Source organism: Palaemon carinicauda, unplaced genomic scaffold (genome assembly GCF_036898095.1).
Source record: "Palaemon carinicauda isolate YSFRI2023 unplaced genomic scaffold, ASM3689809v2 scaffold632, whole genome shotgun sequence".
Classification (NCBI taxonomy): domain Eukaryota; kingdom Metazoa; phylum Arthropoda; class Malacostraca; order Decapoda; family Palaemonidae; genus Palaemon; species Palaemon carinicauda.
This window is the reverse complement of record NW_027171908.1, coordinates 5,001-32,463: the sequence shown is the minus strand read 5'-3', so window position 1 is coordinate 32,463 and position 27,463 is coordinate 5,001. Positions and strand designations below refer to the sequence as shown.

The 27,463-nt window shown below is 42.9% G+C and overlaps 1 protein-coding gene across 5 annotated transcripts in view; it reads right to left on the bottom strand.

Annotated features, from left to right (window-relative positions):
- Positions 1-27,463, bottom strand: part of LOC137637288 (ketosamine-3-kinase-like) — a 65,816-nt gene that overhangs the window by 37,805 nt on the left and 548 nt on the right. For 2 of the 5 annotated variants that reach the window (XM_068369537.1, XM_068369534.1), the window contains exons 1-4: positions 22,999-23,063; positions 19,998-20,123; positions 8,945-9,162; positions 5,379-5,563 (exon numbers count right to left, since the gene is read on the bottom strand). In XM_068369537.1, coding sequence (XP_068225638.1) covers positions 5,379-5,563; positions 8,945-9,162; positions 19,998-20,112 — 518 coding nt within the window. In that variant the 5' untranslated portion in view covers positions 20,113-20,123; positions 22,999-23,063. Of the gene's footprint in view, positions 1-5,378; positions 5,596-8,944; positions 9,163-19,997; positions 20,124-22,998; positions 23,064-27,463 lie in introns of those variants that run through there. The other 3 variants (XM_068369536.1, XM_068369538.1, XM_068369535.1) reach the window with 3 other exon arrangements.

Genomic DNA, 27,463 nt, shown 5'->3' with positions numbered 1-27,463 from the left:
GCCAGGGAGTCCGGTTAAATATTGCCTGAAGCCACCGGAACTTGGATCGCCCCACATGGAACTTATCCTGAGGCGACCGTTCGGACTATAGACGGGTCAATGAGGAAAGAAAAACTAGGAAACGTTCCAAGGTAGGGCTGAAAGCTTTGCTTGACTGAGAACAGGTACTGCGACTCTCCTCAGTCTTGCCACAGTCAACCGAAAGGAAGGCTCGGAGGATGTGGTAACAGAATCTGGCGTCCCCAGGTGGTCACCCATCCAAGTACCGACGTTGCTTAACCTCGCTGGACGGACGAGAAGCGGGGTTTCCAATGTGGTAAGGCGGTTGACTCAATATCATGGCCAGATACTCCAGATGTTGAGGAAGAGGAAGAGAAGGCTCCAAGCAAAATACCATGAGCCCACACTCATGGTCAGCATCCGGAAGCTTGTCCCGGCGCTGAAGAAGGTCGAAACCCGAGCCTACCGGAGTTGACCAGCCCTCCAAACAGTAGAGGAGGCGGAAGCCTGCACCTGAGCGGCCAAGAGGAAGGCAGGGAGAGTTCTCTGGGGAAACAAACCTTCTATGCCACGGCGGGATAGCCACACTGCATCATAAGCAGGAATACTTGCAGTCTAGGCTGAATTCGACGAGCATCCTGGAAGATGGATGGAATGGAAACTGAAAGTACCCGTCCTTCCGATCCAGGGTTAAAGGAGTCCTGTCGCCTCGTTACCAGTCTGATCGATTCTGCTGGTCTACGCTGGCCGAAGTTTGTTCGACAAACTTGATCAGGGCTGAGAGGTCGACTATGGACATCCCCTCTCAGATCCTTCCTTACAAGAAAGGATCGACTGAGGAGGCCGGGGGTGAAGCCGTCGATGATCCTAAGGAAGACCTTCGCCTAAGGTATGGATCATTTTGCCCAACCGGGCAACTCTGCTGATGCTATAGCATAGAGGTTCAGAGACACTGAATTCGCTGACAGAGACGGCAGGCGCGATATCCTTGGCTACTCACAGAGATTGTGCGGGAATGGGCATCGGGAAGCTGTCATTCGGATGAGTAACCTTAAGCATCCTCCCAGCGAAAAAACCTGCAATCCTAGAGTTCGTGAACTCCTTTTAGGACTATGCCCCCCCGGGGGAGTCTCCCGTGCCATCTGTTCCTGACCGGAGGAAACTGCAATTGGACACCTTGTCCCAGTAGTCGTAGCCGATAACTTAGGCCGACGTGGTTGAAAGAAAAGGGCGCTGGAGCCCTGCAGAGTCTGGAAGAAAGCGCCTTGGAGGAGTGAAACCGGAAGTCGATTTACTCCGCACAGCAGCTGTCTAAGTCTCTGTCCTTGGGCACAGACAAAACTCTTCTCAAGGATGGAAGGGTGTCTGAGGTCGTCGACCTCCACAGATGAGACACCCGAAGGAAGCCTTCAGTCAGCGCGTCCAGATGGTACAACATCGAGCTTGTCCGCAAGTAGATACTTAACGACGAAAGGCCAAGGTGCCTGAGCTCGAGAGGAGGAAAGTACCCTTGTTCTTCCTGTAGCTTCCTTGAACCAAACCTCGGGCCGTAACCGAGGAGGGAAAGAACCTGGTAAGCTCCCAGAGGAAGAGGTAAGCAGTCACCCCTTTTCCGATGGAGAAATCTTGAACGGAAAGCCCCCCCGCCAAAAATCCTTCCAGGGCGGGAGAAGGAGAGAGTACTCGTGCAGGAGAGGGAACCCTCCAGACAGACCTCTTGGGAACCAACTTCGCCCTGGGGGAAGTCACCACGAAGTCCACTCCTCTCTTTCTCTTCAGCATAGGAGAGACAGCCGCTGGTTTGTTACCCTGGCCGGCGAGTGCTGGTTTCATAACCCTCATTAACGCCCGTGCCAGCGGACCAAACCATGTCTGCTGCTCCAAGGACACAGAGTCCGAAATCCTCGCTAAGGTGAAAGGGATCGGGCGATCCTTTGGAGTGGACATGACGGTACCTGCCTGAAAAGAAGGTGGGGAAGAATGCTGTACTGACCTGTCTTCGTCCTGCACTACCAACCTGTGCTTGGATGGAGGTGAGCCCGAGTGCCGTCTAGGAGCACGCGTCCCTGCTGCTACCACCGGCTGTGGAATTCGCCGCGAACTATGGTCGCGCGAGGGCGAACGGTCGCGCAAAGGCGAACGGTCGCGCAAAGGCGAACGGTAGCGCGGGTGCACAGGCGAGCGGTCGCGCGGGCGCGCAGGCGAGCGGTCGCGCGGGCGCGCAGGCGAGCGGTCGCGCAGGCGAGTGGGCGTGAGGGTGGGCAGGTAAATGAACACGTGTTCGAGGCGACGAACGCAAGCGATGGCGTGACGGCGAGGGATCGTGCTGCCGCGTAGGTGAAGAAGATCGCTGGCGATGACCGCGTGATGGTAAGCGATGGCGAGCAGCATGTGTAGGTGAATGATCGCGTGATAGGGTGCGATGGTGATCAGCATCCGCAAGAGGGCGAGCGTTCAGGGTTGTGCGATGAGGAGCAGCATGCGTAAGCGGGCAATCGTGCAGGGTTGTGCGATGGCGAGCAGCATGCGCAGGTGAATGATCGCGTGAAAGGGTGCGATGGTGATCAGCATCCGCAGGAGGGCGATCGTTCAGGGTTGTGCGATGAGGAGCAGCATGCGTAAGCGGGCGATCGTGCAGGGTTGTGCGATGGCGAGCAGCATGCGCAGGTGAATGATCGCGTGAAAGGGTGCGATGGTGATCAGCATCCGCAGGAGGGAGATCGTTCAGGGTTGTGCGATGAGGAGCAGCATGCGTAAGCGGGCGATCGTGCAGGGTTGTGCGATGGCGAGCAGCATGCGCAGGTGAATGATCGCGTGAAAGGGTGCGATGGTGATCAGCATCCGCAGGAGGGCGATCGTTCAGGGTTGTGCGATGAGGAGCAGTATGTGTAGGCGGGCAATCGTGCAGGGTTGTGCGATGGCGAGCAGCATGCGCAGGTGAATGATCGCGTGAAAGGGTGCGATGGTGATCAGCATCCGCAGGAGGGCGATCGTTCAGGGTTGTGCGATGAGGAGCAGCATGCGTAAGCGGGCGATCGTGCAGGGTTGTGCGATGGCGAGCAGCATGCGCAGGTGAATGATCGCGTGAAAGGGTGCGATGGTGATCAGCATCCGCAGGAGGGCGATCGTTCAGGGTTGTGCGATGAGGAGCAGCATGCGTAAGCGGGCGATCATGCAGGGTCGTGCGACCAGCATCCGCAGTTGAGGGTTGCGCGATGGCGATAGTTGAGGGTCGCGCGATGGCGATCAGCATCCGCAGTTGAGGGTCGCGCGATGGCGATCAGCATCCGCAGTTTGAGGGTCGCGCGATGGCGATCAGCATCCGCAGTTTGAGGGTAGCGCGATGGCGATCAGCATCCGCCGTTTGAGGGTCGCGCGATGGCGATCAGCATCCGCAGTTTGAGGGTCGCGCGATGGCGATCAGCATGCGCAGGAGAACTAGTAGCTGGCGAACCATGTTCCTTCAGAAGTGTTGGAGAACGTTTGCGTGCCAGCTGTAACACACGTGGGCGATCCGGAGATCGCTGGCGAGCTGATGATCGCTGACGAGCTGATGATCGCTGACGAGCTGATGATCGCTGACGAGCAGAAGGCTACGCGTGGAAGCCTGCGCAAAGAAGAAGAGTCCTTGACCCCGACCTGAACCGAAGTTCTAGATCGCGAGGGCGAACGTGGGCGCACAGGGCACGTAACAGGAACCGCAGGGAAGATCATCTTGAAAGCGCTGACGAACAGGAGAGCGCTGATGAGCAGAAGGGCGCGCAGGGAAACCCTGACACGCAAGGGAAGAACCCCCGTGGGGGCAACCCTTTGCCCCGAAGGGAACGTTGTCCGCCGGGAGACTGATGTCCGTCGGAAGACCGCAGTCCGTCGGGCAGACCGTTGTCCGTCGGGAAGACCGTTGCCCGTCGGAAGACGAGATCAGACTGCTGTCCATCTGCACCAAGGCGGAAGATCGAGAAAAAGGAGTTGTAGGCTGCAAACGGAGATCCAAAAGGGCGCCTCAAGCACCCTTATAGGGAGATGAGAGGCCCTTACGACGAGGCGGACGGAGGGCCTTACGGCGAGGGAGGCCAACAGCAACAGAAGAAAACCTCCGAAGAGGAGTCTCTATGAGTGTACTCTCTCGCGAACGAAAGAGAAACACTTCGTGGAAGAGACTGGTCAGCCAGTGACCTAAAAGGAGCAATCCTCCGAAGAGGAGCTCCTGCAGTTGCCCAGCCCCTTGAGCGAAACTGCAGGTGCGACCGCTCAGCACCAAGAGCATAGTCGCACGAAAAAAAGGCAAGAGAAGAACCCCCCAAAAGGGGAAAAACTCAAGCCTGGACAGGAAAAACTTCCCTCGGAAGGAAAGTTATCCGCCCAAGGAGGCAAGCCTCCTGACTGTTCTAAAAATGAACTGGAGAGCTGTCCGTCGACACGGGAGTACTACCAGTAGAAGGAGACACGCCCCTGACGAAAATACAAGGGGGGAGGCAGCAACAGCCGAATCCCAAGGACTCAACCAGACAGCTCACACCGTTGCTATATTACAGAAACGAACTAGATCGGTAACTGTAAAAAAATAAAACAAATAATATTAGTACACATTCATTCCCCCGGGAAGGCTCCGAAGAGGAATCCCGAGGGAAAGGAACAAGAATTACACAACAGGCACGTGCCCTCACAACCACTTACACTCTCGGAAGGAGAGCTGTAACCAAAACAGAATTATAACAATTATAATTATGTAACTACAATTAGATTCATAACTAATTGATACAACGAACGGCGTAGCAACCCCCCACACGGAAAGGAAGCTAGGCTACAAGGGCGTAGTAACACGTAGTAAAAGGGTGAACGACCTCAAGAGAGAGAGAGAGAGAAAGACATAAGTCAAACTCGATCGCCACCCATAAAATACGCCGTGGTGGCCTAACTGCCGAGGCCTCCACGTAGATATCGTACACTACACACACATCTGAAAGTTAACTTAATTATTTCTATACTCAAATATATATACAAACATGAAAACATGTTTACATATATATTGAGTAAAAGAAAAGTAAGCGATTAAGTAAAGACAAAACAGACAATGGCTGCCAAGCGAGGACCAAGACAGAGACGTGTCACAGTCCGAGCCAAAAGTTAAAGTGAGTATTCACCTGTGTGTGAGGGGGAGGAGGGGTAGCTAGCTACCACTCCCCTACCCCCCCGCTAACTAGCGCGGGGGTAATATACCCTCGTTAAATTCTAATGGCTCGCCATTTCAGCTACGCTAAAAGTAATAACCCTTTGTAAATAGCGTGGTTTGTATTTCGGTTACGGAACAACTATACTTTCAATCAAGAATTAGAACATTGCAACATCTTCAAGTTTCAAACGCAAGAAGTACTCACTCTGCCAGCTGCTTCCCGAGCATTCCCGTGGGCCGATTCAAACTGCGCATGTCCGGGTATTCCAAGCACAGCACGGCTCTGCCCGCGGGGTCGTCTACGACTATGTGCGGAGTGGGGACCATCACTGTCCCCGTTGCTTTCGTGGCCTTCGGACTTTCGAACTCTCCGTCGAACATCCCCCTCGCCTGACAAGAATTTAATGTTTTAACTGTGATATCTGAAACAAGATAAAATTACAAACAGCTGGTAATAAAACCATCATTTATTTAATCATATAAATTGAAATTAAACTTACTGTGACATCTACAAATGATAAATAAAATTACTAACTGCTGGCAATAAAAACCATCATTTTTCTAATCATAAATTGAAGGTGTAAGTAATCAAAATCCAGGAATCAAATCATCCCTAGTCGTTTAGGTAGGATGGCCGTTGCATCTTTTAACGGGCAGTTAAGCAACAAGTGGGAGCAGACCGTGGTGCTCTGCCCCCTCACCTGTGGGAGTTTCTTCACTTATGACCTCTCGGCTCAGAACTGAGAGGAGTGGCTGAGGAGAGAAGTACAATCTAAAGGACTTAGGTTTGTCTAGTTAGGAAAAGTAACAAATTTGTGAATTGTAATTTTCCTAGCAATAAAATCCTGGAGCTCTTTACGTGTGGGTGTTTTTATTTCCACGAAGCTGAATATAGCTGTTAAAGCCTTTTTGAGGTGTAACCACCCACCGCTAGTTAGCGTAGGGGGAGGGGATAGTGGGGTCAGTTAGCCACCCTGCTCTCACTAGCACTAGCGACTGACTGTCGCTTTTTATTTTGGCTCGGTAAAGACGTAGTCTTTCTCACCCGTCAACCATTTTAACCGGTTTAAAGCTTCATAAAATGTCTTTTTCTCTTTCAGAACGACCTTCCTTGGGGCTCACGGGTTTCCCGTGCAAGGCAAGATAGCCAGAGGCCTTACGGTTGGGCACTTGAAGGGAGCAGACATCCTGCCTAGACCAAACCCCCGGCGAGAGTCTGAAGGTCTTCGACTAAGAGTCTTGCGCCCGCTCACCTGTTTTGGCCTCGGCTTCTACTCGCCACGACGATCGCTCTGCTTCGGCAGGCAGGCGGGAGCGGTCACTGACAAGGACTCAGAAGAAATTAATTTACAATTTACATAATTCAACTAACAACTTATTACTCAAGTAAACAAGAAATGAACATGGACAGTCAGAGATGTATCATATCTTAAAGGAAAAGGGATCAAGTGTTGATCATATGTGTACAGTATAGGGTCAGGCTCTAGGACATAGTGTCGTCCCTTGCCACTGCCATTCATGAACGACTTTTAAACCTTTCAAATGTCCTTTCAATGTCCTTAGATAAACAAAGAATAAGTTCTTGATTGTTTAGCATCCAACACCACCTGGTCACTTTGCTCTATGATGTTCTACCTTCCTGGCTGATGTCTGCTCATGATTACCACCACACAGATAAGGCACTGTTTGTGGAATTCTCTGTTGATGAAACTCTAAATTCAAGATAATTCTACTATTGTTAGATTTCAACCTAAAGGCCCGCTCGTAAATACATTAGTCAATGCAGGTACAGTGATACCTCTGGATACGAAAGTTTCTGCTTATGAAAAATTCAGGATACGAAAAGCGATACAAAGAATTTTATGCCCCAGTATACGAACAAATTTTCAGGATACGAAAAGCTTACGAGATCCCAACTCGTCGCCGAGAGTACAGTACCTTATTTTTCAGGGTATCAACCCTTAATTTAAGTGTACAGGTAACAATACACCTTCACTGATACAAATGCTTTACATAAAGTACCGTAACTTTTATACAGTAGTAAAGAAAACGGACCATTTTCTTAGGGCTTGGAGGGGATAACTAGGCTATAACTACATTATTGAATAATCTCATGGTGGTTTCTGGAATGGATTAGGCTGTTTTTAACGGTTGTTGGGTTAATTATTGAATGATAGAAATGGCTGCATTGCATGTTTATAACTACAGTTTAGCGTGTTTATGAAAGAAAAGGTGTCTTTTCGTAAGGCTTGGAACGGATTAGGCTATTTACATGTAAAACGCGACTCAGGATACGAAACCGTATCCTGAACGGATTACTTTCGTATCCTGAGGCATCACTGTATTTAAAACTGAAAAATAACTAAAACATTCAACAGACAGATAATTGACATGTTTTTGTGGATGCCAACATCAAGAAAAAATCCGAAAGCATTTCAAACCGCAGTGGAACTTCAAAAGTTCAAAGTTAGAGCAAATGTTTTTATGCTGACCAGGCTGACATGAGGCTGACATGAGTCTTTTTATAGTTTATATAAGACATATCTGTTTTTGACGTTATTAATAGTTTATATAGGACATATCTGTATTGACGTTGTTACTGTTTTTAGAATGATTTATATTGTTAATTTATTCTCATCATTTATTTACTTCCTTATTTCCTTACCTCACTGGGCTATTTTTCCCTATTGGAGCCCTCGGGTTTATATCATCTTGCTTTTCCAACTAGGGTTGTAGCTTGGCTAGTAATAATAATAATAATAATTCAAAAGTCTGTTAAATACATCGAGGTCAAACACACCAACGTACTTAATATATCTTAAAAAGCGATAAAAAAGTTCTAACAAACTTAAAAGGAGCAAATCATAACTGAGATTGCGTTCAAAAGTCCTCAACTAACAATCGGCGTCAACGACCGTAGATGTCAGGATGCCTGAAAACTTTAAATCACTCAATCAATCTTCAACTAATGAACTTAATAGTTTCAAAGATGTTTTAGTCGAAATTTGTTAAATTTTTTCCTAGGTTGGGCCTAACCTAACGCGCATGCCTACGATTTTCAGCTGCAAAGGTCAACAAACAACCCTGTTTCATATTACAAATGTCGTCTTGCTTACTGCATTAGATTACATGATCTTGTGTTAACCCTTTTACCACCAAAGGACATACTGGTATGTTTCACAAAACTCATCCCTTTACCCACATGGACGTATTGGTACGTCCTTGCAAAAAACTGCTATTTACATTTTTTTTGCATATTTTTTATGTTGTTTTGAGAAACTTCAGGTATTTTCCAAGAGAATGAGACCAACCTGACCTCTCTATGCTGAAAATTAAGGCTGTTAGAGCAATTTAAAAAATATATACTGCAAAATGTGCTTGAAAAAAAAAAAAACCTTTGAGGGTTAAGGATTGGAAAGTTCCAAATAGCCTGGGGGTAAAAGGGTTAATACAGTATTTCATTATGAAATTTTGAAACAATATCAAAGATTTATAATTTCAGTTGGATTTGTGTTTTGTATCTCCAAATGTTTTAAAAGCTGAGATTGATTGATTGATTTGAAGTTCTCTGGCATCTTGACATCGAGGGTCATTGACGCCGATATCGTTTACTATAAATAAAGATTAAAAGAATATTTATTTAAAACCAGAAAAGCAAATGTTATAAAAGTTAAATAGCATTAAGCTGAGACCCTTCGACATGATTTATACTTTCAATCAAGAATTAGAACATTGCAACATCTTCAAGTTTCAAACGCAAGAAGCACTCACTCTGCCAGCTGCTTCCCAAGCATTCCCGTGGGCCGATTCGAACTGCGCCATGTCCCGGTATTCCAAGCACAGCACGGCTCCGCCCGTGGGGTCGTCTACGACTATGTGCGGAGTGGGGACCATCACTATCCCCGTTAATTTCGTGGCCTTCGGACTTTTGAACTCTCCGTCGAACATCGCCCTCGCCTGACGAGAATTTGATGTTTTAACTGTGATATCTGAAACAAGATAAGTGAAATTAAATGAGGCTGGTAATAAAACCATCATTAATTTAATCATATAAATTGAAATTTAACTTCCTGTGACATCTACAAATGATAAATAAAATCACTAACTGCTGGCAATAAAAACCATCATTTTTCTAATCATATATATAAATTGAAGGTGTATCCAAAATCCAGGAATCAAATCATCCGTCAGATAATGTTTAATGACTGGTATCTATAAGAAAAGCTATACAGTACATACATATTCAATATATGATAAATGTTAACCCTTTTACCACCAAAGGAGGTACTGGTACGTTTCACAAAACTCATCCCTTTACCCCCACGGACGTACCAGTACGTCCTTGCAAAAAACTGCTATTTATATATTTTTTTTTTTTTTTGCATATTTTTTATATTTTGAGAAACTTCAGGCATTTTCCAAGAGAATGAGACCAACCTGACCTCTTTATGACGAAAATTAAGGCTGTTAGAGCAATTTAAAAAAAAAATATACTGCAAAATGTGCTTGAAAAATATAACCCCCTGGGGGTGAAGGGTTCGAAAATTGCAAATAGCCTGGGGGTAAAAGGGTTAAAATAGCAATGGACTGACAGCTCCCAATGCAAAACCTTTCTTGCTCATTAACCATTTCATATGTTTTGCACAACGGCTCAAAGTATGTCTTCCACACAGCACCATAAGGGACAGATTTACTCGTGCATCACATCCACTGTGATATAATGTCACCGTTTATGTAATGATACATAATTGAACATTTGCTTGTCGTAGGAGGCAATTACTGACGACATATCTCTATCAACATAAATAAATAGAATGGCACTCAGTCGAGAGCATGCCTTTACCACGCAAAGCATTCATACTTCATTCATAACTCCGATGCTTACTTGTACTACGATGTATTTTCTTCAAAATCTAATATTATTATTATCAAATGCTAAGCTACTACCCTAGTTGGAAAAGCAGGATGCTATAAGCCCAGGGGCCCCAACAGGGAAAATAGCCCAGTGAGGAAAGGAAACAAGGAAAAATTAAATATCTTAAGAACAGGAACAACATTGAAATAAATATTTCCTATATAAACTATAAAAACTTTAACAAAACAAGAGGAAGAGAAGTTAGACAGAATAGTGAGCCCGAGTATACCCTCAAGCAAGGGAACTCTAACCCAAGACAGTGGAAGACCATGGTACAGAGGCTATGGCACTACCCAAAACTAGAGATCAATGGTTTGATTTTGGAGTGTCCTTCTCCTAGAAGAGCTGCCAACCAGAGTTAAAGAGTCTCTTCTACCCTACCCAAGAGGAAAGTAGCCACTGAACAATTACAGTGCTGTAATTAACCCCTTGAGTGGAGAAGAATTGTCTGGTAATCTCAGTGTTGTCAGGTGTATGAGGACAGAGGAGAATCTGTAAAGAATAGGCCAGACTATGTCCACCAAGTTTCGTTGAAATTGTTCAGTCGTTTTTCCATAATGTTGTTCACGAAAAAATAAACTAACACAACATTTGCCATCTACTTAGGATTGCAATTATTTTTAAAGTACGGCTGCGTACTTGTACTTAGATGTACTTTATCTGTACTTGTACTTAAATGTACTTTATCTAAAATGTTAGGGTAGTTTGTAGCGCTACGGCCAAGCGTCCTAATTTGCTTATTATCGCTCCGACTGTTATCTTGTATAGAATAAAAACATTTGGAAATGGTCTACGGATCTTATATATGTTGTGTAAGGGGGGGTCCGAGAGGGGCGCAGCCCCCTGGGTAAGGACACGGCTTTTAGCATAGGTTAGGTGGGTTTTTTAAGTTCGCTTCTCCTGTCGTACTCGTAGGTAAGGAAACTGTTGTGTAAGGGGGGGTCCGGGGGGGCGAAGCCCCCTTGGGTAAGAATACGGCTTTTAGCATAGGTTAGGTGGGTTTTTTAAGTTAGTTTCTCCCGCCAAAATCGCTTTTAGAACGACGGCCACAGTTCAGAATATTCCCGTTTTCTACGGGATCTGGCCGTCACCCTACAAAGGCTCCAAATGTTACAGATTCATCCTTGGGTCAAACCAAACTTGACTACCAAGTTTGGCCAAAATCGGTACGACAGTTTTTGTGTAAAGTTGCTTACATACAAACAAACAGACAGGAGTGACTGCATAACCTTCGCAAAATTTTGAAGGCCATTCATCTGCAAGAAATTCTATTTACCAACATCTGAGTTACATCATTCAACCATAAGCATCGATACAGCAGTAATTCAATTAACCCTTTTACCCCCAGGCTCTTTGGAAATTTCAAACCCTTAACCCCCAAGGGGTTATTTTTTCCCCCAGCACATTTTGCAGTATATTTTTTTTTAAGTTGCTGTAACAGCCTTAATTTTTGTCATAGAGAGGTCAGGTTGGTCTCATTCTCTTGGAAAATACCTGAATTTTCTCAAAAAATTATCAAATATATGAAAAAAAAATGTTATTTTCATTAGTAAAATAAATTTTTGAATATACTTACCCGATAATCATGTAGCTGTCAACTCTGTTGCCGACAGAAATCTACGGTAGGGATACGCCAGCGATCGCTATACAGGTGGGGGTGAACACCACAGCGCCATCTGTGGTCAGGTACTCTAGTACTTCTTGTCAACACCACCTCAATTTTTTCCTCGGTCCACTGGTTCTCTATGGGGAGGAAGGGTGGGTCAATTAAATCATGATTATCGGGTAAGTATATTCAAAAATTTATTTTACTAATGAAAATAACATTTTTCAATATTAATCTTACCCGATAATCATGTAGCTGATTCACACCCAGGGTGGTGGGTGGAGACCAGCATACATGTTAACACAGAAGCTAAGTATCCCGTATTTTATTTTATTAGTTATTCAAAAATAACATAAAATAAATAAGTACCTGGTAAGGAAGACGACTTGAACCATTACTCTGCCTTTATTAAGTACGTCTTTCTTACTGAGCGTAGCGGTCCTCTTAGGATGCTGAACGACTCTTAGGTGCTGAAGTATAAAGGGCTGCAACCCATACTAAAGGACCTCATCACAACCTTTAACCTCGGCGCTTCTCAAGAAAGAATTGACCACCCGCCAAATCAACAAGGATGTGGAAGGCTTCTTAGCCAACCGTACAACCCATAAAAAGTATTCAAGAGAAAGGTTAAAAAGGTTATGGGATTATGGGAATGTAGTGGCTGAGCCCCCGCCTACTACTGCATTCGTTGCTACGAATGGTCCCAGGGTGTAGCAGTTCTCGTAAAGAGACTGGACATCTTTGAGATAGAATGATGCGAACACTGACTTGCTTCTCCAATAGGTTGCATCCATAACACTCTGCAGAGAACGGTTCTGTTTGAGGGCCACTGAAGTAGCCACAGCTCTCACTTCATGTGTCCTTACCTTCAGCAAAGCAAGGTCTTCTTCCTTCAGATGAGAATGTGCTTCCCTAATCAGGAGCCTGAATAGGTAAGAAACTGAGTTCTTAGACCTTGGAAGAGAAGGCTTCTAGATAGCCCACCATAAGGCTTCTGATTGTCCTCGTAAAGGTTATGACCTTTTTAGATAGTACCTAAGAGCTCTAACTGGGCAAAGTACTCTCTCCAGTTCGTCCCCCACCAAGTTGGACAGGCTTGGGATCTCGAACGACTTAGGCCAAGGACGTGAAGGAAGCTCGTTTTAGCAAAAAACCGAGCTGCAAGGAACATGTAGCCGTTTCAGATGTGAAAACTATGTTCCTGCTGAAGGCGTGGATCTCACTTACTCTTTTAGCTGTTGTCAAGCACACGAGGAAAAGAGTTTTTAATGTGAGGTCCTTAAAAGAGGCTGATTGGAGAGGTTCAAATCTTGATGACATAAGGAACCTTAGGACCACGTCTAGATTCCAGCCTGGAGTGGACAACCGACGTTCCTTTGAGGTCTTAAAAGACCTAGGGAGGTCCTGTAGATCTTTGTTGGTGGAAAGATCCAAGCCTCTGTGGCGGAAGACCGCTGCCAACATACTTCTGTAACCCTTAATCGTAGGAGCTGAAAGGGATCTTACGTTCCTTAGATGTAACAGGAAGTCAGCAATCTGGGTTACAGTGGTACTGGATGAGGAAACTGCATTGGCTTGTACCAGCTTCGGAAGACTTCCCCTTTAGACTGATAGACTCTGAGAGTGGATGTCCTCCTTGCTCTGGCAATCGCTCTGGCTGCCCCCTTCGAAAAGCCCCTAGCTCTTGAGAGTCTTTCGAAAGTCTGAAGGCAGTCAGACGAAGAGCGTGGAGGTTAGGATGTACCTTCTTTACGTGAGGTAGACGTAGAAGGTCCACTCCTAGAGGAAGAGTCCTGGGAATGTCGACCAGCCATTGCAGTACCTCTATGAACCATTCTCTCGCGGGTCAGAGCGGAGCCAACCAACGTCAGCCGTGTCCCTTTGCGAGAGGCGAACTTCTGAAGTACCCTGTTGACAATCTTGAACGGCGGGAATGCATACAGGTCGAGATGGGACCAATCCAGCAGAAAAGCATCCACGTGAACTGCTGCTGGGTCTGGAATCGGAGAACAATACAACGGGAGCCTCTAGGTTATCGAGGTAGCGAACAGATCTATGGTTGGCTGACCCCACAGGGCCCAAAGTCTGCTGCAAACATTCTTGTGAAGGGTCCACTCTGTGGGGATGACCTGACCCTTCCGGCTAAGGCGATCTGCCATGACATTCATATCGCCCTGAATGAACCTCGTTACCAGCATGAGCTTTCGATCTTTTAACCAGATGAGGAGGTCCCTTGCGATCTAGAACAACTTCCACGAATGAGTCCCTCCCTGCTTGGAGATGTAAGCCAAGGCTGTGGTGTAGTCAGAGTCCACCTCCACCACCTTGTTAAGCTGGAGGGACTTGAAGTTTATCAAGGTCAGATGAACCGCCAACAGCTCCTTGCAATAGATGTGAAGTGTCCTTAGCTCCTGATTCCATGTTCCCGAGCATTCCTGTCCGTCCAAATTCGCACCCCAGCCCGTGTCTGATGCGTCAGAGAAGAGACGGCGGTCGGGTTTCTGAACAGCCAAAGGTAGACTTCCTTGAGAAGAAAGCTGTTCTTTCACCACGTGAGAGTAGACCTCCTCTCTTCGGAAACAGGAACTGAGATCGTCTCTAGCGTCATGTCCTTTATCCAGTGAGCCGCTAGATGATACTGAAGGGGGGGAGGTGGGGTCTCCCTAACTCGATGAACAGTGCCAGCGATGAAAGTGTCCCTGTTAGACTCATCCACTACCTGACTGAGCATCGGTTCCTTCTCAGCATGCTCTGGATGCAATCTAGGGCTTAGTATATCTTTGGGGTCGACGGAAAAGCCCGAAAAGCTCGACTCTGAAGATCCATACCCAGGTAGACAATGGTCTGGGATGGGACGAGCTGGGACTCCTCAAAATTGACCAGGAGGCCCAGTTCCTTGGTCAGATCCATAGTCCATCTGAGAATCTCCAGACAGCGACGACTTGTGGGAGCTCTTAAAAGCTAGTCGTCTGACGGAGCCGGACACAAGATCATGGTACTGCTGCACAGTCTGTGAACTGTCAACCATGGGGAAGCGAGGAAGTACAGTGACAACCCGAAGCTGTCTAGACTGTCTGGGTCGTACAGACAACTCCTTATCGGGTTGCTGAGGTTGTCGCACTGCGTCACAACAAGACACTTCTGCTGGTTGTTGAACGTCTTCCCAGTGACACACTGACTCCGTAAACAAAAAATCCTCTAACAAGGACTAAGCTTGGACTGCATGTCTTGCAACACAGCTCAAGGTCTATGGGAGCAGGTGTGGTAACAGACGGGGTTAGCGACTGAAGTGGAACCATTACCCTCCCTGGAAGCATGCTATGCTTAAATAAAAGTCCATAGGAGGCTAAGCAGCTAAAGGCTCCTCTCCAAATGACAGAGTCCTCAAGGGAAAATCAGAAGGAGGGAGAATAGCACTTTCTCATCTACAGGAACCATATCCGAGAAAAGCTAAGTTCTCTCAGTGAGGGTTTCACTGGTGCAAAAGCAGCAGACTAGAAGGCAACGTATGAAACTGCTTGACAGTCTAGTGAGTTGGCAACAACCAAAGATGTGTGACTGAGAAGCATGCGGTAAGGTATGCAGAGCATGCTGTATGTAGAGCATGCTGTATGTAGAGCATGCTGTAAGGTAAGCAGAGCATGTTGCATGGCGTGCGGCTTATGCTGCATGGGATGAGGCTCATGCTGCATGGGATGAGGCTCATGCTGCATGGTATGAGACTCATGCTGCATGGGATGAGGCTCAAGCTGCAAGGGATGAGGCTTATGCTGCATGCGTTGAGGAGGATGCCGCATAGTATGAGGCTCCTGCCTCATGGGTTGAGGCGGTTGCCGCATAGCATGAGGCTTTTGCCTCATGGTTTGAGGAGGATGCCGCATAGCATGAGGCTCCTCATAAGCATGAGGCTGCCTGATGGGTAGAGGAGGATTTTTTAAAGAAATCTGAACCTGACACTAATCTAGCTGTCCGAGGATTTACCTGGTGAGACATCAGTCTCTTTACCAGCGAGTTTTACCAGATTTCCCCGGGCCACTACGTGACACAATTGGTAGTAATTCATTCAAATTACCCCTAATGAGTCAATATGGATAAATATCAACACAACATCGTGTTCAAATAGAAATAAATTTCTACCTCATACTTGGGATCGAACGCTAGCCCCTTCTAATGAAAGGCCAGGTCGAAACCAACCATGCCACGAGAGCCCATTCAAGAGTTGAGGTTCTTGCCTCAAGAGTTGAGGTTGCTGCCTCAAGGATGGTGGAGGTTGCCGCAACGCAAGAGGTTGCTGCATAGCGCTGGTATCTGGCAACTCCCAATGCGGTAGCTCACGCGTGGAGGTAGGTTGAGGAACCTCAACATCATACGTCTGGCAGGGTGGACTGCGCAGAGGTGGAGTTGAGGTTGCTGCCTCGAGGATGGTGGAGGTTGTCGCACCGCAAGAGGTAGCTGCCTCGAGGATGGAGGAGGTAGTCGCAACGCAAGAGGCTCCTACCTCAAGGGTAGAGGAGGTTGCTGCAAAGCATAAGGCTCCTGCCTCAAGTGTTGAGGAGGTTGCCGCGTGGCAAGAGGCTCCTGCCTCAAGGAAAGGGGAGGTTGCTGCACAGAGCTGGTATCTGGCAACTCCCAACGCGGCAGCTCACGCATGGAGGTAGCTTGAGGAACCTCAACATCATACGTCTGGCAGGCTGGACTGCGTAGAGGTGGAGGAGCGCTCGCAGGAGGAGGTGTGTTAACCTTCTCTGCCTGAAACTCCTGCATCTGTTGCGATACCACCTTGCCTCTCTGGGAGGTGTGCAGTTGTCGTACTGCAGCAAGTCCGAACTGACCCAGTGCTAATGGCACCACCTAGGAGTTGGACTTGCGCGGAAGGGACCGACTTACACTTAAAAGCTGCAAGATTTGGTCCATGGTTTCTGCGAGAAACCTCTTCCGCAGACGAGGAATAAATGGGCTCTCTCGTCTTTGTGTGGGTGGGGTGATCACGTCGGCTACGTGAGTTGGTTACACCCGAAACCACGGAGGGAAACGTCTGTTCGTCGATCAAGGCCTGCTGAACCCATAAGTCCTTCGACATTACTTCTCCCCTGGGCTTGGGAGCTTGTAAGAGGTCCCAGACTAGGCGAACAACTGGCACGAACAGACGAACCCTCGAACGCAACACTGTAACACTATGCGCTTATCACTTTATCACTTTTGATTTTCTGTTTGCACTTATTTCACTGAACTCAAAACTAAGTGGTTTGTACCTGAAACACGCAATTCTATCCTTCATTAAAAGTTAGTAATTGCGAAAACAGTATTACAATGTAACAGAAAAACATAATGAAAGATAAATAATTCAGTGGCTGGAAAAGAGATTAAACACTAGATCAAATAAACTACGTTTAAAATCTCTCACCGCATAAAGTCTGAGAACAAGAATAAAACTCTAGAAACGTTTACCTTCTTCCCCTAAAGAGACTAGGGAGAAGAGCAAAAACGATAACAACGTTACCCGCTTGAACGAAACGTTTACCCTCCTCTCTCTCCCTCTCTCTCTCTCTTGACTTAGCACCTGAGAGAAGAGCCCAATTATATATATCGTTAAAACATATTATTGTTAAAGGAAAAAAACTGAAAGGTTTCCCAAATAAAAAGTTCCTTTATTAGAATAGAACCATTTAAGCTAAGAAAGAATGAACAAAACGCTAGAATCGGTTTACTCTTACTGCAACGTGACACCGTGATAGACTCTCTCTCTATCGTAACGATAGAGCGCAAGTTGAACGTTCTGAACGTCAACAACTGCAGAGACAAAACAAAACGTTAGTTCAACTTTGAAAACAGTACAAGACTATCAAAGAAATTCTTTCAAAAACATTAAAATGGCATAATATGTTAACAGGTAAAAACGAAATGACGGGCTCAAAGTTAATTAACTTCGGTTCCAAGAAAAGACCGCCTACTATTAGGAAAGGTCGAATATAAACAAATATAAAAATTAATTTTAATAAGTTTATAATAAAAGGAAGTTAATCAAAGAGGCCTATAAAAGGCGGAGAGATATAAAATAAATCTATAACTTTGTTAAGCAAAATTAAGAGAGTCTATACTCTCTTCGACACCAACACTTCCGTCTAAGGGAAGGGTCGGCCATTTAAAAGTGAAAGAGAGTTCATACTCTCTTCGTACCAAAATTAATCAAATTAATTCCAAAAACTTGCTAAGCTAATGATATAGCTTCCTGAATAGCGAAGGCTAAACTCTAGAGCAAATACATCACCAAATCGTGAGCAGTAACTCCAGAATCAACAGCGTATCCATGTAGGTCTAGCCGGAGGCACGACAGAGGAAAAATTGAGGTGGTGTTGACAAGAAGCACTAGAGTACCTGACCACAGATGGCGCTGTGGTGTTCACCCCCACCTGTATAGCGATCGCTGGCGTATCCCTACCGTAGATTTCTGTCGGCAACAGAGTTGACAGCTACATGATTATCGGGTAAGATTAATATTGAAAAATATTATAGCATTTTTTTGCAAGGACATACCGGTACGTCCATGGGGGTAAAGGGATGAGTTTTGTGAAACGTACCAGTACGTCCTTTGGGGGTAAAAGGGTTAAAAGAAATTATATACATGGATAAAAATCGTCTTGGGTTAGAGTTCTCTTGCTTGGAGGTACACTAAAGCTCACTATTCTATCTTATTTCTCTTCCTCTTGTTTTGTTAAAGTTTTTAAAGGAAATATTTATTTTAATGTTGTTACTCTTCTTCAAATATTTTATTTTCCTTTCCTCACTGGGTAACTATAAATTTCTTATCACATCGATCAAAACCATAAACCCCATGCATTTCAAGTAACCCCTTTCTTTTTCAATGAGATTTTTTCACCTTTCTAAAGATGTCTCTTTCCAGCTATTCTCTCAAGGGGTTAACTACTGCACTGCAATCGTTCAGTGGCTACTTTCCTATTGGTAAGGGTAGACGAGACTCTCTAGCTATGGTAAGCAGCTCTTCTAGAAGGACACTCCAGTCTTGGATAGTGCCATGGCCTCTGTGCCATGGTCTTCCACTGTCCTGGGGTAGAGTTCTCTTGCTTGAGGGTACACTCAGGCACACTATTCTATCTGTTTCCTGACTGAGCCATTCTTCCCTAATGGAGTCCTTGGGCTTACAGCATCCTGCTTTTCCAACTAGGGTTGTAACTTAGCTGGTGATAATACTACGGCTATTCAGATAAACTAGTCTTCACCCTTTGCCCAATATTCTTGAACATTAAAAACCAGAGGAATTACAGATGAGGGAGAAATTATATATAAAACGAGCCTCTTCAGTCCTTTCTAGCTATAAAAATAGCACTACCAAGGAACATGTTTAAAACATGATGAGAACTGCCTCAATAATAGCCCTACTGTCATCACTAACCTGATCTTAAATGAACTGTTCATAAGTTTCGTAACTGCTGCTTTCCCATCAACCCATACCGACTGACTTCAGGGCCCTGAACTTATCTGCTGCCCATCAAAAGTTTCACTTGAAAATGGGGAAACTGAACTATATAACCTTCGTACTGAAAAACATTAAAGTCCGGGAAGACTTGAAAGGAGATATTTCTTCATCACACTGTTAAAAAGAAAGAAAAAAAAATATTTGTAAAGGTATGATGGTATGAAAACTGTATATACGCAGCAAACACAATTTGACCTATATCTATAGTGTACTTTTCTGTACTACACCATTAAGTAGTAACCTCTACGTGGAGTCAGACCTACAGATTTTGTTCACAGCTCCCTTGAATTCTAGGCAATTTAAGCCTAGATCTTCATTTCAACATGTTTCATATCTAATGAGTCTTTCCATTTGTTGTCCCCCCCACCAAACTCTTTCCAGTCTAATTCTTCTTTCCTTCTTTTGTCATATGTCTGCTTCAAGCTCTTGACTTATAACAAATCAAAAGATAATGGTCATGTGTGTGTGCGGGCGGGAAAAGTGCAGACAAGGGGAAGTGTGGGGAAGCACAATTGAAAATAATATGGACGTCATAGATATTTCAAAAATCGAGATGATTAGGAAATTGGATAAGTCAATGAAGTGGTTCAAATGGAATTAAGCAGTGAATAACTCATATAATGGCTCAGAAAGCAAGGTAGAAAAGGGACATGTGATTGAAGAGAACTGTGCAATAACTCGTTCATTTGAATCACATATAATTTATCAAAATACCGTTTGAAAAGACATGATAAGGATGAAATACCTTTTCCACATACAGTACTAGAAGATTTTATATGAAGGAGTTAACGTACTTCAAATGCTGTACCTTTTCCGTGATCCACTTCCCCCTCGTTGATGCATCCGCCTCCAACCTGACCCGTGGCGACGAAGCGCGACGTCCCCAGAGCCTGGCGTACGGCGTCGTACATTTTCGATGTCATGGCAAAAGCTCCTGAAATTGTCATGGAGAAGATCAGCAAATAATACAGTACAGTAATCAATAAAATCCAATGTATTAAATACAGTAATATATCTAAACATGTACTAGAGCAATGTATAAGCATAATGAATATCACAACAGAGTAAAAAAATTTTTTAAACAATTGATTTTCTAGTACAAAATTTTCATTTTACAAATACTTTAGCTTATCTTTATGTACAATTCAATTTTAGACGCATTCCCCTCGGTATCTGCACGACATTGATGCCTCCAGTAGCAGTACTGTAAAAGGCATTTACTACAGATCCTCACATTGAATGGCTAGAACTCAAAAGTATTTTTACAAGGTTTTAAATTAACTTGTCTAACCCAGATTAAAAATAACAAATTTAAAAAGTAATTTGTATTTTGCTAATTATACAAACCTGAGTTCTTTACTCACAGGAGAAGGATAACATCGAAGCTGGGATTATTATTATTATTAAATGCTAAGCTACAACCCAAGTTGGAAAAGCAGGATGCTATAACCCCAGGGGCCCCAACAGGGAAAATAGCCCAGTGAGGAAAGGAAATAAAGAAAAATTAAATATATTAAGTATAGTAACATTAAAATAAATATTTCCTATATAAACTATCAAAACTTCAACAAAACAAGAGGAAGAGAAACTAGATAGAAGTGTGCCCGAGTGTACCCTCAAGCAAAACAACTCTAACCCAAGACGGTGGAAGACCATGGTACAGAGGTTATGGCACTACCCAAGACTAGAGAACAATGGTTTGATTTTACAGTGTCCTTCTCCTAGAAGAGCTGCTTACCATAGCTGAAGAGTCTCTTCTACCCTTACCAAGAGGAGAGTGGCCACTGAACAATTACAGTGCAGTAGTTAACACCTTGGGTGAAGAAGAATTGCTTGGTAATCTCAGTGTTGTCAGGTGTATGAGGATAGAGGAGAATCTGTAAAAAATAGGCCAGACTATTCAGTGTCTGTGTAGGAAAAGGGAAAGAACCGTAACCAGAGAGAAGGTCCTATGTAGTACTGTCTGGCCCGTCAAAGGACCCCATACCTCTCTAGCGGTAGTATCTCAACGAGCGGTTGGTGCCCAGGCCAACCTACTACCTATAAATACGGCAATTAAAACTTTTAACGAGGTATAAACACCCGGCAGGTAGTTACCCTGAAAGGTTGTTTCCCCTTTAGCAAACTGTAACCTCAATTAGATTGCAGCCGGCAGAAGAGGCGGGGCTGTCCCACCACTACCCAGCATCTACCGCCTACTGCTAACATCTATTTGTACGTTTTTAACATGAGTCTTTTTATAGTTTATTTATGACATATTTGTTTTTAATGTTGTTAATAGTTTATATATGACATGTCTGTTTTGACGTTGCTACTTTTTTTAGAATGATTTATTGTTAATTTGTTCTCTTCATTTATTTATTTCCTTATTTCCTTTCCTCACTGGGCTATTTTTCCCTGTTGGAGCCCCTGGGCTTATAGCTTCTTGCTTTTCCAACTAGGGTTGTAGCTTGGATAGTAATAATAATAATAACTGCCAAGTTCATTCTCCCATTAAAGAACAAAGGTTAGTAATTGCGTTGGAAAAACTATGGGTTTCCACCAGTCCTCTTTATCAAAATCATTCAAATCACCTTAAAATACATCATTTAATAGTCTTGTTCTCTCCATAGGTCATTGTAGTATTGTATAATCTTGCCATAAATTGTCATCGACGCAGAGGCACATGTATATAGAAGGTCCAAACTTACAAATATTTGGTGAAACAAACAAACAAATCTAACTGAAAATAAGAAAGATAAGATAAAGAAATACTGTTATAAAAAAATATCAAATCCTTTAATGCGGTAAAATAGAAAAAACATTTATGATAACCTGACATCTATTTCATATAAACCTACTTATACTGCCGTATTCTAAGTTAGTCATAGCAATACATACAGGTGGCTACTATCGTACATACACCCCTACGCCAAAATGTAACGAAAATCGACTTAAAAACCGCTTCTTGGAACTAATTATGCTCAAGGGGTGTATGTACGACAGCATCCACCTGTATTATTATGCCTAACTTAAAATACGGCAGCGTAAGGGGGTGGCAGGGGGGCGTTAACCCCCACTACCCCGTTAGGTAAGTAGGTAAGGACACGGCATGTAGGTTAGGTAAGTTGACGTCCCTTTTTAATGAACGCGTGAGGAACTGGCCGCTGATGTACAAAGGCACCAAATTCAAGTTTCGGACTATCTGTATATTGCAATCTCGCTTTCTAACCCGTTCTAATCCACAATATCTTTGCTTGTTTAGGTATCGCGCTTCTGTATCCCACTTACCTAACCTAATCTAGGACATAGGTATTTCTAAGTGATTCACGGAATCTCTGCAACACGTAAAAAGCATTGTTATCACAAATGAAAAACTTACTCAACCAGAATTTCATGTTACTTCCAATAAAAGCTAGTTATATATACTAAGGTACAGCTTAATTCCTAGTTCATAGTTAATATTAATTTTCAATAGCAAATATCTACACCGAACTATCTTAGGGTAGCCTAGGCTAGTCTTGGCCTTCACCTAATTAAAGCTGTTAAATCAAATTATACTGTATATCTAAAGTAATTGTTTCGTAAAACATGTATAATATATATTCATTACTTATAAATACCTATATTTAATTAATAAAAAGTCTCAGTTCAATTTAAAAACACGTTTTGTATGTACGAAGCGCCTCCGATATCGTACGAGAAATCGTGTTTCAATATCGGTTAATATCTGAAAATATAATTAAGTTTTCAAGCTTTTAATTCATATAATGACACCTACAGCATTAAATAAAGCTTTATCTTCATTTATTTTACTTTGTCATACTTACAGAACAAAGTTAAATGAAGATATATATGATAAACTTTTTGGACGGGAAGAAATGTTGCCACTGAGTATTACCACTGGAATATCGTACATGAGCCTTAATATTCTCGTTTTTCAAAACAAAATTATCGTACACACTTTCAGCATAATTATTGAGGAGTTACATGATTGACTTATTTCATAATATTTTATTATAAATGTTTAATTAAACACATACACACACATATGTATATACCTAATGTATGCATCGTACATCATACCGGACCTAAAATAATCGTACATGTAGAAAAATTATCGTACAAATGGCACCCCTACGGTCTTGTTTACAAGAGTTCTTCTTTTACTTCTTGGGGCGAGAATTGAGAATCCGGGTCTATGGAATTTTCAAAATTATCCTCAAATTTACCTAAAAAAACAATATTTGTACACAGTAACTCTGTGTGTAAATGTATTTAGCCAAGTTATAAGATTATCCATAACATTTTGTACGATTTGTGTTAAAATCTATCAGATTATTGTCTAAAACTGGTTCCAAATTTATCATAATAAGCAGTAATCATACACATTAACACTGTGGAGACGTAGTTATCCCTGATATATGATTATCCATAACATTTTATACGATTTGGGTTAAAATCTATCAGATTATTGTCTAAAATTGCTACTAATATTACGATCCATCAAGCATTTGAATATTTAAAAGATTTCTTGTTTGATAGAAAAGGCTGTGTAAAAATTGGAAACTCTTTCATTATATGAATAATTAAACAGAGGGGTACCCCCAGGGGAGTTTACTGGGCCCAGATTTATTGTGTATCTATGTTATTAGTCTATCAAAAGTACTACAGGAGCATGAAGAGAAGTTTAAACTATTTGCAGACGATATACAATTTTAATGAAAAGGTGGACAAGCTGATAGACATTGTGGAATTAATCAAGTTAACATTTCAAACACTGATGGACCTAAACATGAGAAAATGACATATGCTGATAAAGGAAAAAATCTACTAGTATTAAATTTGTAGATTATATACAATTTTACTGAAAAAGTGGACAAGCTGACAAAGATTATGGAATTAAGTTAACACGTCAAACACTGATGGACCCAAAAGTATAGAAAATTATATATACTGATAAAGTCAAGGGAAAAAATCTACTAATAACTAGATAAACTAGAATCACTAAAAGGGAATATGATGTTGAACATGCACTGAAGATTAAACTAGTTCTCAATACGAGGTCAACTTCAAATGGAAATGCTGGTGAAAAGGTCAGGGAGGAAGAAGTAAACAGAGTTCAAACTATGGTGGCCAACACAGAGATGATGAAAATTGGAAAATTAAAACCTAAAATAATGATTAAGCAATGTATACGATGATGAAGTGGTAAATACTTTTATTTTAAAGTAATTGTTACCTGGGCTAGATTTTAATTATAGAAGAGGAGATAAGTCTGCTACTTATAACGTGTGATATGTGCCATATAAACATCATGGAGCTAAAAATATCAGAAAGAGCAAGCCGAGGTAGATTAATAGTGCCAAAAAATATACCAGGTAAACTAAGAAAGGCGCACAGGACATTAATCCACTACGCACCAGCATCGATAATGCAGCGACTATTTAATGTGCTGCCAGCTCATCTAAGAAACATATCAGGAGTGAGCGTAGATGTGTTTAAGAATAAGCTCGATAAATACCTAAGATGCATCCCAGACCATCCAAGACTGGAAGATGCAAAATACACCGAAAGATGTATTAGCAACTCTCTGATGGATATACGAGGTGCCTCACACTGAGGGACCTGGGGGAACCCAAACAAAAAAAAAAATAAGGAAATAAGGATAGAATAAGGATCCCTCACAAAGGTAAGGACATTTTAGAAAAAAAAAAATGCAAGTTCAAGACTAATGACAAATAGAATATATAAACTGCACTAAGTTGGTCAAACCTGGTGATTATAAAATGAATTTAAGAAATTGCAAAGCTTATGATTTGGAATTGAAGAAATTGGCATAAAATACGGACCTTGGACACGTAAAAGATAATAACGAAGTAACGTAAAACTACGGTTGTCTGTATTTTACTGAAATACAGTTGAGAACCATTTATATTTCACTAAGAATTTCCGGCTAAAATTACTGTTTTTCTAACAGTGTAGATGGTGAGATAATCCTTCTTCTTCTTCTTTTTCTTCTTATTCTTCTTTGTCTACATCTTTTCCCACTTCTATGTGGAGTCGATGTTTCTGACCAGCATTCTCCATCTACCTCTGTCCCACACTTCATCAGCGGTTAATCCCTTTGATCGAAGATCATCCTTGATACAGTCCACCCACCTTCGCTTTGGTCTCCCTCTCCTTCTCGTTCCCTGTACCTCCATTTCCGTCACTCTCCTCCCAATATACTGTTCATCTCTTCTCATGACATGACCATACCACCTCAGTCTACTTTCTTGGATCTTATCTTATTGTGGTACCCCTAATTACCTCATTCCGTATCTTATCTCTTCTTGTCACCCCACACATCCATCTCAACATTCTCATCTCTGCCACATCCATCTTCGTCTCTTCTGTCGAATGATTTTATTACAAATATACAAAATATCCCAAGTTCATATGGTAGCCAGATGTGGTATATATGAAATAAATTACTAAAACCATGTAAAAATCGGTATTATAACATATACACAGTAATTGTAAGATTAAGGTGAAAGGTCAAGGTCAATGTCCAGCAAAAGGTCGAGAAATAAACTGCTGCGGAGGAGGCCTGCGCTCTACTGAGTGCCCCTCTAGTTGTAGATCAATATAAACAACAAATTTCCTTACATACAAAACATCTTTATATCAAGTAGCAAACATTTTTATGAACGCTACCATTTACGACGGCCACAAAATTGACAAAGAATTAAAACTAGTTTTAAGGAGTAATTGAAGTACACACAAAACTATAGTCACGCCTCCTATCCAAGTTGGTCCACAAAATATTAAAGACAATATTGAGGCCTTACGCAGTCATGTGGATCATTAATAACCACTATTGTTTCGTCAAGATGATATTTTCGCCGGAAATGTCCACATGAAACATTAGTAACAACATTAATTCCTGCAAAACGAATTCAACTTTTTACTTTTATACTAAACGAACTGTTAAGTGAGTTTATCACTATATAAGACTTCCTATTCTTAGATTAAAAACTTATTTAAAAACTAAAGGGGCACTCAGTAGAGGGCAAACGTCCGAGGCAGCTTATTTCTTGACCTTTTGATCGACCTTTGACCTAGGACTTTCAAAATGGAACCACTTCCACGACACAACATAACAAATAATCCCTGAAAGTTTCATTATTCTGCGAGTAAAATTGTGGCCAGGAAGCTGTTCATAAACATACATACATACACACACACACACAGGGTTGAAAACATAACCACCTCCCATCTGCATTGGCGGAGGTAAGAATTCACCGATGAGTGGGTCAGGCCGTTTTCGTAACGAAGAGCAAATATGGAGAAAACCATTTGGTTTGACTGGTCGAGAAATAAAAATAAAAAGCAGCTAAATTATGGCTGTACAGAAGAATGTTGGGGAGAGAGAGAGAGAGAGAGAGAGAGAGAGAGAGAGAGAGAGAGAGAGAGAGAGAGAGAGAGAGAGAGAGAGTAACAAATGAGAAGGTATTGATAAGAGTGAATCAGGAGTGATCACTTATAAAAGGGATAAGGAGGAGGCAGATGGAATTTCTGGTACATGTCATAAGGAAAGATCAAACTTTTGTGCTTTACGGGAAAGATAGAGAGGAGAAGAGCAAGAGGCCGGCAAAGGAAACAGTTTCTGTACAACTTACAGGAGGATGTAAATGAGACTGTAACAGCTGGACAATTTGTACAGAGAGAGAGAGGACCAGGTGGAGGCAATTGACAGTCTACGTCCAGGACATGGCCCCTGGATAGATAGATAGATAGATGGATAGATAGATAGATAGATAGATAGATATACTGTAACTAGATAGATATAGGTTGAAAAAGGGACAAGGACACCCCCCACCCACTTGCGGTAAAAGTTTAGTCATTAATTAACTAATGAGGTGTTTATACCTGTCCGATAATTCATTATGAAGAAAAAATATTGCAGTTTAATAAAAAAAAAATAATTTCAATTTTCAGTTTTCCCAAGAATATTTCCTAAGAAAATTAAGAAAACACCTTGTTTTGATTTTTTTTTTCACGGCAATTTCCTGCATCAATTTAAACTGAATTCCAATGTCTTGTTAGTATAGGATGCTAAACCTCTTATTCCACCAACCACTTGTTTAATTGCATGAGCTGACATAAGGACGACTTAATCTAAACCTATCAATAATCTGTTTCTGGGAATATAATCTACGTCATAATGTTTCAAATGATTTTATGATTAATACCTTCTGTGGTGTCAGATTCATGAGAATAGATACACGCCAGAATGTCAGCCGGGCAAGC